At 32.4% G+C, this 12,745-nt stretch overlaps 1 protein-coding gene across 1 annotated transcript; it reads left to right on the top strand.

Moving 5' to 3' along the window:
• Positions 1 to 10,341: 10,341 nt before the first annotated feature.
• On the top strand, positions 10,342 to 11,448 carry LOC111642117 (PIH1 domain-containing protein 1-like). Its single transcript, XM_023388397.1, has 4 exons — positions 10,342 to 10,347; positions 10,825 to 10,977; positions 11,182 to 11,308; positions 11,426 to 11,448. Exons 1-4 carry the CDS (start codon positions 10,342 to 10,344, stop codon positions 11,446 to 11,448), a joined length of 309 nt encoding a protein of 102 aa, XP_023244165.1.
• The last annotated feature ends 1,297 nt before the right edge of the window (positions 11,449 to 12,745 follow it).

Raw genomic sequence — 12,745 nt, 5'->3', positions numbered from 1 at the left:
CATTGCTATAATTCAGAGGACCATCAAACAACCTCAAAACAAAAACCGAATTAGTGGAAGGGTTTATAACAGGCATGGCCAACATACGACCCGCGGGCCGAATGTGGCCCGTGTAGTAGATTTATATGGCCCGCGATTAATCTTTCAATATTAGCTACTCAAGTCAGAATAGATCAGTGTAAAACTAGTAGCTCGGGACGCCCCCTAGTAGGCGTTCTTTACAATTTTCCACGTGGCACGGTTCCTTTGACCTTTTTGTTCCTATCAATATGCTCTACAGCTCTGTTAAAGTCCGAATGGTAAGACTTACCCTCCGAATGAAGAGGTGGAGACCCCCAAACCGTAGACCCCTGTACCAACAATAAAGTCAAAGGAACCATACCCCTACTCGTGACCCTTCGAGAGATATAAGCCCCTAAAATAATAAATTCCTATTACAAATATACTGAATTATTTATATTGTTATATTGACCAAATAATAATTTATTGGCCAAATGAATAATAAAAATTTATATTATTAATTTAAATAAGAATTAAAATTGTTAATTTAAATGTTTAAATGTTTGAAATATGACACACGATAGGGGCGCCTCTAGTGTCCGTTATCAAACGGTTACGGGACAGACACCCGTTGAATGGGTTATATATGTAAAGATTCTAACGCCTAAAAAAAAAGGCCAGCAACTCGCTGTCCGGTTAGAGTTAACCCTCCATTACAAATCTCTTAAGTACAGCGTAGAACGTTGATAAAGCGTAAACGTTGATAATGTGGAAAATGTATCTGTAATCTCTATATAGAATTTAGTCTCTACGGGGTGACACCACAATGAGATCTCGCACCACCTCATAAACTTTTTAGAGCAGCCTCCGGTTCGGCCCGAGGGCAAAAACTGTTGGCCACCCCTGGTTTATAACAACGATGTAATATATGAGAATTGATGAGCGAAGTGAGGAACAAACAGCCAACGAGGTAGAGGAGAAGGTGGTATTATGGAACCCCAATTACATTTTGGTGAATTGTAAACATAGCGAATAAAGTCAGAAATAAAACCTAATCCATNACTACTTTAGTATCAAATGGGTAATATACATTACTATGCTGTTATGATCCATCAGTCACTGAAAGTAATCTTGTCAGACTTCATAATGAAATATGCCAAAGTAAATGCTTCTTTCTACAAAAGTTGATTCTGAGTAAAAATTAGATGTTACAAGGGAGTTTGGCATCACCCTTTCCATTCTGTCAAATGATTTTAAAAGTTTATTCAACATTGAAAAAAGTTAAAAAGATCTAATGTTGAATCCAGCAGGAATAAAATGCATAGCACACAGTTTGAGGATGTGCGGAAAGTTATTTTCATCTGGTTTCAAGATGTTCAAGCATGCCACTGTCTCATGGGCAGTTCCTTCTTTTTACAGGGATTTTGTGAAAAGTAGAATTATCTCAAAATCTTTATGCAGAGAAACATTGCTGTTTCATTGCACATAGCATGTGTATGGCCTACAGACAAGATACAATTTTTAAATACAGTACAGATTACATTTTCAATCCTGATGAAACAGGGCTGCTGCAGAGGAAGCAAAAATTCTAAATAGTGATTTACTGCCATGTTTTATTGCAGTACCTCAGGTAAGAAATGATCTCACATTACACTACACTGCATTCTTTCATCCCTTTTATCTTAATAATGATCACGTACTGATATCCACTGTACATGAAATGGATATGGAGAATGTGAGACCCTTAATCATTGCAAAAACATCAAGAGCATTTTGTATTATATGAACAATGTGTACTCTACACACTGCAAACTGCCAAGATTGAATGATGCAGAGCATTTTTAATAAATAGTTGAACTGTAAACTGGATTAAAAGATGAAACAAAAGTAGAGTCCAGCTGTCAAATGACAACTGCTTGGTTTGAGTCCCAACTGGAAAATGTGCAAGTTGAGTACTTTGTACTGCTGTTCTGCAGCTGTTCTTGGAATAATCCATACTGTACAGGCTGAATCTTGATTATTTTTTGCAACATTGATAACTATGTCTACAGAAGGATCAATGTAAAGAAAGCTGTTGACAAGAATGCTGCAGCATGGGCACATGTCATGAATTTTATCACACTATATTTTGTCTGGTAGCATTAGAAAGCACAAAATGTCACAGGTTCTCCAACCCTGGTGTAGGAAAACAAAGTTAATGACTACCATTAACCTTTTTTCTAGTTCAAAGTATATACATCATACTAAATAATATTAGTTAATGGTGATGTCCCTTCCATTAACTGTAAGAATTATTATTACTGTTTGAACAAAATATAATTTTTAAAACTTTACCAGCAAAATTATTTATTAACATGACATTATTTCCAGGATTGTGATGATAAAATTCATGAAAATTATTAGAAAAAAGAAACGTCAATTTTAAAATGAAGTATACAGTGAAATTTAACAATTGATATGGTGTATAACTTTCTCTGAGGACAAAATTGACCATTGGTCAGCTATTGGTTAACGTCAATACTTAAAGACTATTTCACAGCTAGCGATGCTAACGTGAGTCTATCATAATATATTATTTACCAAATAGTTTTCTTTAAAAACAAGCAATTATTTATTGTGACATTGTCACAATGTTGGGCTGCAATTTTTAATTTAAAATATATCCTCTCCACCTCAAATTAGTAGTGGCTTTGCCCCTGTACATCACACTTTTTCTTTAACAATGCAGTTATGCCAGTCATATCTCTAACACCTTCCAGGGGAAGTTTTTATTGAAATAACGCAACTTCCGATTTGCATCGGAAGTTTTTATATAGTTAATTGGGGCCTTCTGCCTTTAAGGTTTCCGTGTCAGGTTCCTTTCTCAAAATTAAGGAAAGACAGATCGAGAATTTATAGGTCTACAAATTGCAGTCCAAAAATCTTAATATGTAGCCAAAATCTTATTTCATAACTTTTCATAACTTGAAAGAATCATAAAACAAAGTAAAAAAATTGAAATAAGTTAATGACAGTGGCATGTTATAGCTTTACAAAGCCCATTTGAATCTGAATTAGGGAGGCCCACCCAGGCAATTGCATTTTTTGCCCATAGAATAACACGCTACTGGTTAACAAAATTATTTTTTGTATATTTTTATTGTTAGATATACTGTTTTGTGTATAACATTGCTATTACAAATTTAATTTTGTTCATTAATAAGTTTATACAATACATGTGTAAGGACTTAAATGATATATTAATACAAAAAAAAAAAAGAACTTTTGCATTCAAAATTAATTTCATTATAATGAAAATTTTAATTGCAAAGTTACTTTTATGCTACTCTAAATACCTATTGAACAATTTATTTTTATTACAACTGCCACATAAACACTTACGGCACACTGTATATAGCATAATGGCACCCGTATTCGACTGTTTAAAGCTGTTTTAAACTTTGATATTTTTTATTACAATAAGTAATAGCATAAAAAGCAAAAATTCATATATGAAAATAAAGATTGTTCTATAGTTGTCATGAAAACAAAACACAGTCAAATACAACTGCAGTCGGCAATAGGCAGAAAAATAGCTTCGTATAATACATTATAAGCATGTTTTGCCTATTGTAAAGAAAACATTAATTTTATATATCATTTTAAAATAATGCTAGTTTTCCCAATCATTTAGCATTTCAAAAAGCAAGTTTTAAAGGGTCTAAATAAATATGTCTAGAAACAATTCCTTGTAATGTTTCTAAAACCACTCAGTAGGATATTATATTCATATACTTATTAAAAGCTATCTTTTGGGTGCTTTTAAGGTTTTCTGGCCTTTCGTTTAAGGGATATTATGGCAGTTAATCACCTAATTAATCAGGTGGCAATCTTAGAAAATAATTCAGCATCAATTCACCAATTACATGCAAATTAAATATAAAATAGCACATTAAATATTAAAAATTTAATTAACATTATAAAATAACATTAACATGATCTCAAATAAGTTCAAATTCAATTTTTCATTTTAAATTTTAACATAAAACGATAATAGATAATTATATACGATATTTAATTGTTATTTTACATTTGATAATATAATTTTATTTGGATTATTTATAATAAATTATATAACTATATTTTCATGTTCACAAAAACATTACACATTTTTGGTAGGCAGCAACTAAGTCAGTTGCTGCATAACAAAAATACCACTTTGGCATAAGGGCCACAAATGAAACACAAATTCAATAATACGTAACAAGTATAATTAAAATAAACTCAATAGTCGAAGTAGTATATAGACTACACACCGATCAACTAAACTAAAAAAACATTCAAATATATTCCATAGAGTTGCGTGCTTTTCTATACTACAGTTAAAAGTAATAGATAAACCACCCTGTTAGCAAATCAAATATAATATACATCAGTTGATATAATAAAGATAATAATAATTAGCCGAGAAAAAAAAATTAAAAGTTTAAATTTAATACGCAGTACGCAATTAAAATGCAAACAATACATCGCTTTTTGAAAAATTTACCCCGTGAAAATGAAAAAGACAGCTAAAAAATACCTTGATAAAGTCGGTTTCCACCTTACTATTTTATAAGCAATTATTTCCGTTTTTGCGAAAAAGTAAACACATTACTACATACATTGAAAATTACCTAATTGACATCTAAATATAAATAGACATTTGATTATTGCACCCGATATAAACGACTACAAATTAATATAAGTACAACTATTAACATTACCTTACAAAAAGTGTTGCAAAGGCCGGCGACGGGTAAGAGGTGGGTTTACCGACGACGACACTTATACTCGTAACATCTAGAGTAGATAGAACAAAAATTGACCGGACAAATGAAACACCAGAGTGTCGCGAAGGCGACACTCTGGTGTTTCATTTGTCCGGTCAATTTTACACACTAGGCGTTTTTCAACGCGCGTTTTGCGAGCGCTTTTAAACGCGCGTTTTGCGAGCGCTTTTAAACGCGCGTTTTGCGAGCGCTTATAAGAACCAAGAGTTCTATGTAGCCGTACACACTCAAAAGCCAAGCGCGTTTTGCGAGCGCTTATAGATTTTTGTTAAAACGCGCGTTTTGCGAGCGCTTTACGGGCGCTTTGAGATATATGTGCTGCCATGTTACCGTACATGCGATCGCGCGTTTTGCGGGCGTCAGCCGAGCGCTTTGAGATATATNCGCTGTAGCTCCAGCGCTCTTGCCATATTTCATAAGATTCTTGCCTTAGTATTCGTTTGATGTAGGACACTGGTAACTTGCCGTAGGAAATAACTTCTTTATTTGTGGCTTCTTTTGCCAGGGCATCCGCCCTCTCGTTACCCGCAATGCCCACATGGCCTTAACCCATCTTAATTTAATTTTGATATTATGAATGCTTATTAGTTGCTTTATTTCGATTGCAATCTGGCTACTATCTTTAAATTGCTGCAATGTTTGTATTGCTGCTCTACTATCTGTATTAAGAATCCTTTTGAGTAGATAGGGACAAAAGTTCAATTTAATTTTTTATTTAATTTTTTTTTGTTACTTGCTATTGAAACTACACATTATATATTCTTAAATTAAAATGTTTCATAAAGTGAATGTTTTACAAAGTAGAGTTAAATAGCAATATATTTTAAAATTAAACATTTTATGGATTAAATTTTTACATATAGATTAAGGTTACATATATGCCATCTTGTAACGAAATTTTAAACTAAAAACCTTCCCAAATTATTTTATTATCTGATAATACATTGCAATGTAAATGTTACGTGTTTGCATTAAAAAACTAAAATATTTATATATATATATTTTATAGCCTCTCTAAACAAAAAATATGCAATTTTTTAAGTTACTATTTCTTAAAAAATAGAAAAAATGTTACTTCTAACCCAGTTCATGAAAATGTTAACATTTATAATTGTGTATTTTCACAAATTTTCAATTAAGTTGAATTACTTGAATTTTTTAATTAAAAACAAAATTTAAATTTTTTAATTAAAAAAATTAAAAACAGAATTGACATTACTTGCATTGGTGACATCTGGAGATCACGATAGTACATATTTAACCCTTTTAAGATCAATGAAATTTGATAGTAATGCTGAAAATAACATTCATTACATTTGAAATGTAATTGTTTTTTCAAGATTCGTAATTTATTAAAAGTTATATTTTAAATCTACCCTGTGGGCACTACGAGGGTCTTCTTTTCTAATTCATTCATTAGTTCGGCCAGGCTCACAATTGGTCCGCCGAGTGATGGGGAACGAGGCCATTCATATATCCATTGGTGAAAAATTCCTGGCGAGTTGCTTCCAGGATTTGATCACATCACAAGAACAGTACACTGATAACTTTACCAGAGATGTGTTACAACGAATCTAAAGTATATTTTTTTCTAAATTTTTTTCAACAAAATCATTAACTAAATCATCGAAATTCAATTCGTTTAATAAATCAGACTCAATATTTACGACTGAAAGATAGAACAACCTATCATGCAATATTGTACTTCGGTATTTTTTTTTTCGTATTTTAATTAAGAAAAAGAACGTTTCTTAGTGCAATTCGTTATCATAAAACAGAAATAAATATGTCGGAACAGGTAAACCCTCCGTTGCGAATTCCTTAAGGGAGCCTTCGAGCTTTCCTTGGCCCGGGTCTCGCACGTACCAAAGACGAGCCTGATGTAATTTATATTTAAACTTTATGAAGTGCAAGATATGTGTTAGAAAATATCGGCGGTGTGATCTGCATAGTGTTTAAAAAAAATCCACTCTACTTATACACGCACGATTTTGTTCTACCTCTTTAAAGCTTATTAACTCCAGTATTGTCAAAGTATTTATGAAATTTTGGAAAAAAAGTTTGTTTATTAAGGGATTACAGCTGCTAAATTTTGGTGACTAAAAATCGACAATGGGGAAATAAACGTGGTCGTGTGTATTTCAAGTAGGGTCAGACTTAATGACGATTTTACTTCTTATTAGCATTTACAATGCTTAGAAAATCCATACCAAATCACAATAATAAGCTTTATACAATTCTATAATAGTTAAAAATATAAAAAAATGTAAATAAAATTTGATAACAGATGGCGCTACCAAACGTCGCGGGGGAAACATAAGCAACTTGTTGCTAGATTATTTTTTTAAATGACTACGTGTAAAACATACTGTTAGCGCCCCAAGCGCCACCATAATTTTGTAAAAAAAAATTATTTAAAAAATTGGAAACGAGACTAGTTTTGTAACGGTCATTTGTAGCGGCCATTTTGTATCAGTGTTTCATTCCGCATTAAACGTTATTTTTTGCAAAACCGCAGTACTTTCATATTTTTACAGTCCATTAAAGATCGACAAACATCTGGTCCGTCAAGGCGGATCAAGAAGAAAACAGAGACAACTTCGCAAGCAAATAAGATTGGGTTAAACTTCATTAAGTCACCTATCCAAGTTAGGAGGAATTTATCTGTTCCTTTTACGTAGTAGACACTTTAAAATGGATCAACTCGAGAAATTAAAGAAAAAATGCACTTCGATAAGAGCTAGTGTGACGAAATTAATTAGTAAAATTGATAGTCTAATTGAAAGCGACGATAGAGAGACATAAACTCATCTAGAAATACTGGATCAGTTGAGTCGAAAGGAAAAGTCATTGAGAACCTTAAACGGGGAGATTGAGGGTTTCATTATATGATAGAAATGATCAATCTAAATATATAAAATTGCTTGTCCTGACTGACTGACTGAATGACTCAGATTCATCATCGCCCAGAGCAAACCGCTTAACCTAAAGAAGTGAAATTTGGTAGACAGTTAGGGGACGTCATGAAAACGCACACTAAGAAAAGATTTTTCGAAATTCTCCCGCGGGGGGAAGAAGGAAAGGATTAATGCTTAACCGGAAAAACGGCTTCTACTGTACTATTTTAGATGCGATTTTTTGTTTTATCTGCGTTTTAGTAGGGTACGTCATGAGAATGCACACTAAGAAGGGATTTTTCTAAATTCTCTTGCGGGGGGAGAGGGAGAGGATTAATGCTTAACCGGAAAAATGGCTTCTACTGTACTATTTTAGATGCGATTTTTTGTTTTATCTGCGTTTTAGTAGGGTACGCCATGAGAATGCACACTAAGAATGAATTTTTCGAAATTCTTCTCGGAGGGGGAGAGGGAGAGGATTTAGTCTTCATCGAGTACAGTACTTATTAAATTAATAACATTTCAGACATTGTTATAAATATTTTTATCTATTTCGATTTTTAAAATGTTCAAACCGTTTTAAATTCGAATTTGTTATTGCATATTGGTTCGATCATAGAACGATTGTAAACGTTTTAGAAAATTGATCAAATTGAAAATAGTTCGTTTGATTCTCGGATACTTTTTTCAGCGGTAGGTGTTATATAACAATTACTGTGGTTATTGAAATATTGAAGGTAAATGGGGTTTGCTTGCGAAACCTCTGCGGACGAAGTCGCGGGTAACAGCTACTTACAGCATAAAAAGGCGTAAAAACAGGATTATCAAAGCCAATAAACGGTAAAAACGTTTCCCGTAAACTTAGCATTGAAAGTTTGAATGGTGGAGTTTTTTGGTGATATTTATTGCTAAATTAAATATTAGCAATAAAAAACCATAAAAAACGCCCGCCATCTAGCGGGATGAACGGGTCACAGGTGAAGCTACTGAAACTATACTTGCGAAACTCTTTACAGATTGTCTTAATAGTGGCAGAATCCCCAAAGACTGGAAAAAATTAATAATAATCTTACTTCATAAAAAGGGTGAAATAGAAGACCTTAGGAACTACAGGCCTATCAGTCTTTTCCTGATGACATAAAATTTTCACTAAGGTACTGACAAATCACCTACAAAAACAACTGGACCTTGCCCAACCAAGAGAACAAGCTGGATTTAGGAGTGGATACAGCACACTAGGTTGTGAGAGAGCTCATTGAAAGGTCGAACGAATACGAAATCCCACTATGCGTTGCATTTGTTGACTTGAAAAGGCTTTTGATTCTGTAATTACATCACTAAAGGCATATGGTATCGAAGCTACGTAAGTACATCAAAATTCTTGAGAACATTTATGAAGGGGTAAGCGCAAAAGTTTGCTTGCTTCGACATACTGATATTAAAATTGAAAAGAGAGTGAGACAAGGTGATACTATCTCTCCAAAACTTTTTACAAATGTATCAGAAAGTGTTTTTCAATTAATGAACTGGAAGAATAAAGGTGTACTGATATATGGAGATTATCTAATCCATTTTCGATTTGCTGACGACATTGCCATCATTACAGATAGCCCTGATAGCCTTCAGAGCTCCAGGACATGATTCAAGAACTTGCAAACAAAAGTAAAGAAGTTGCTTTAAAGATGAACTTGAACAAGACAAAAATTATGTACAGTACAACAGTTTTGTATGTGAAGAAACACTACTAGTGGATAACATGGAATTGGAAAAGGTAGATGCTTACATTTACCTGGGACAAAGAATATCAATGGATGGCAACATCAAGGAGGAAATAAACAGACGTGTAAAACTTGTCTGGAGTGTTTGGTAGGAATAGTATAGTGTTGAAAAATCAACAGATGTCCCTGTGCCTGAAATGCAAGGTTTTTGATCAGTGTGTCTTGCCAGTTCTCACTTATGGATCAGAAAATTGGACTCTTAGAAAACCAGTGATCCAAAGACTACAGACTACGCAACGGAACATGGAAAGATGTATGCTTGGCATAACAAGGAGAGATTGGAAACGTATAACATGGATCACAAAAATGACAGGAGTTACCGATATCATCACTAGAGTAAAATCCCTCAAGTGGAAATGGGCTGGACATATTGCAAGAAGAACTGACCATCGCTGGACATCTGAAGTTCTTGATTGGATACCAAGAGATCGAAAACGACCAAGAAGACGTCCTCACACTCGGTGGGTTGATGAGATCAAGAGGCATCTTGGCACAACATGGAAGCGAAGTGCTCAAAACAAAAGATTGTGGAAGAGGCTTGGGGAGACCTTCATCCTGCAGTGGATTGATAACGGTTGATGATGATGATAATGATGACATGGATTATACAGGATTTGTTAAATAATAAATAATAGATTTTGTCTTTTTTCAAAGCAATGTAGATTTATGGTTGTGGATTACAAGATAAACATTTTAATTTAATAAAACATTTTATTTTTAACTACTGAATTATTAAATTCAGCAATTATAAAAATGAGAAAAAATAACTAATTAAAAAGTCAAGGAAGCAATAGCGTATGTGCATAGTAAGTTAATTCCTGTTTTATTTTTTCAATGTGCTGTACTGTAAGGGACATGAGGGTCAGGGAATTTGTACATAGTTGGTTAGGGAAAATCATGGAATTTAAAAAAAAATTAGTAGAAATCCTATATTTAAAAGTTTTATACCTTTCTTACTTCTTTCCTTCATTAAAAGCATGATAAATGATACTTTAAATACATTCTTTCTCTTCAAACTTTGAATTACCTCTGGCTGTTGCTCAAAGAATATTGCTGTCTGTTCAAGCAAGTTTTTACCTTTAACACCTTACATATAATATGTATTTAATAAGAAAAATGATGATGGAACTCTGTTGTTTATGGAATAAAACTCTGTTTTCCTGCACTCGTGATTGTGTAGAGACATTTTAGTTTTTATCTTTTTACTCACTCAGATACAAATTTTTGACCACTGTGTGTCATCTATAATTTTGTGGTCACTGGTGAAGTCTTTTGAGTAATTTATAAAACGTCTTGCTTAAATACCGTAGAAATTCATATTTGGTTTTTTCTACGTAGACCAGCGATGAATTGAAGCAACTGAATTTTCCTCTGTCGTCTGGTGGTTCGGAGGGAATATGCAAAACCATTCGGCCATCTGCTGGATTCTGTATCAAGATAAAAGATGATGAGGATGGAAAAATGTTCTTAAATGTTTGCTATTCTCTAGAGGTAAATTTTTTAAAGACTTAGTAATTAATAGTAGACTTATATCATAATACGTATGACATTTGTGAACTGTTCGTGATCTTCATATATAAGAAATAACTAGTGTATAATATTGTGCCTTATTTGCTTTTAAAATGTTTAGTTAAAACTAATATACATTAAGATGTTAAGACAAAAGTTAAAAATTTGTTTTGTATGTTAATCGAGGTGTACTTTTTGCTGTTACCAGAACCTCGTGAAATTGATGAGGATTTACTAGTCTCTATACTTAATTCAGACGATCCCACTACCTATCGTATTCCTATGAGTCTGGGTGAATGTCGAGAAGATAAAGGTAATTTATGTATTTGTAAAATTAGTATGTTTGTCAGAAACAAAGAAAACTTGAAGTAATGAACTTCACTATTGTTTATATTTATTGTATTATTAAATTTCAAATTTACTATAATAGTGGTAAATTTGCTGGTCCACTAAAATAGTGGTACAGTAGAGCGTCGATTTTCCGAATCAATTGGGGACTCGGGTTGTTCGTATAACTGATATTTCGGATAACCGATTTATGTACGAAAAAATAGTTTAACGTATCCGATGTTGAAATTTTTATCCGTTGCGTGTCGCTTCGCGTTGAATTTTCGTCGATGTTAAGCCTAACAAATACTTTTGTATCGTTAAAAATTAGTTTTTTGTTTTGTACAAACAAAATAAATATATTGAAAAATATAAAAACAATAAAAAATTATACTTCAGATGTTAATTTAGTATCAAAAACGTAAAATATTTGAGTAGCCCAAGACATAGCCAAAGATTGAAGCTCCACAGCACTGGCGAAAATTTAAATTTGCCGACTGGAAATCTTTCGGATGATTGACTTTCGGAAAATCGACGCTCTACTGTAGTTTGTTTCAGCTTATCAAAATTGAATAAATTTCCAAAATATTTTTGATTAAATAGAAAATTAAAATACTGTATATGCTAGTGTATAAACTTTTAAGCACAATTTCATTGTGGTAATAAGCTGTGTAAACTATTAATATTCTAATGGAAGTTTTCATTTTGGTTTGAATATAGACTTTTTGTACATAAGTGTTTTTAAGAAGACATCTTACTGGATACTTTCAGTAGTCATTTGATGCCCTACATTGATATTATTATCTAGATCTCTTCTTGTATGATCTATATAACACAGTGTGTTTGAAAAGTATAGGCACATCCAAATTTTTAACATTTTTAAACTTGGTAATAATATATTTTGAAATTATCTTAAACAGTTTTACAAGTATTTCATATAATGTCTTCAAATTTTATAAATAACAGAGGAAAAATGTTACCAGATTTTCACATTTTGACTGTTTCAAAAGTATAAACATAGGACTTGCATAACAATGATTTAGTGATTCTAAGCAAATTTTATATCAAACTTAACAAAACAATAGTTTAATACTTTGTAACCTCTGTTTTGGCCAGAATAGCTTTACAAGTTTTATTTGGCATAGATTGTATTAAGCTTTTCAAACATTCATCCTTAATTTCTTCTTTTTCTCAATTTCCAGCATTCACTGTTTAAAAACAAATGTTTTTGGCTACATTCAGTGGTTATGTCAGTTAAGCAGATTTTATATCGAACATCTGTAGCAGATTTAAAGTTTGGAATAATGATGTTTTTCTTTGACATAATTGTTTTTGAATAAATAAATAATATATTTTCATAAATATTAATATAGTTTTAACAAATTAAATGACTAATTACAAACAAATAAAAATTAAAAATAAA

Source organism: Centruroides sculpturatus, unplaced genomic scaffold (assembly GCF_000671375.1).
Source record: "Centruroides sculpturatus isolate CEXI.00-Female unplaced genomic scaffold, Cexi_2.0 scaffold1620, whole genome shotgun sequence".
Classification (NCBI taxonomy): Eukaryota; Metazoa; Arthropoda; class Arachnida; order Scorpiones; family Buthidae; genus Centruroides; species Centruroides sculpturatus.
This window is presented reverse-complemented; position numbering and strand designations above follow the sequence as displayed.

Bases quoted from the DNA above. Each gene is read 5' to 3' on its own strand.
- LOC111642117 (XM_023388397.1), top strand. The intron at 10,978-11,181 runs GTAAATTTTTTA...ATGTTAATCGAG, and splicing joins ATGTTTGCTATTCTCTAGAG to GTGTACTTTTTGCTGTTACC. The intron at 11,309-11,425 runs GTAATTTATGTA...TTACTATAATAG, and splicing joins TGAATGTCGAGAAGATAAAG to TGGTAAATTTGCTGGTCCAC.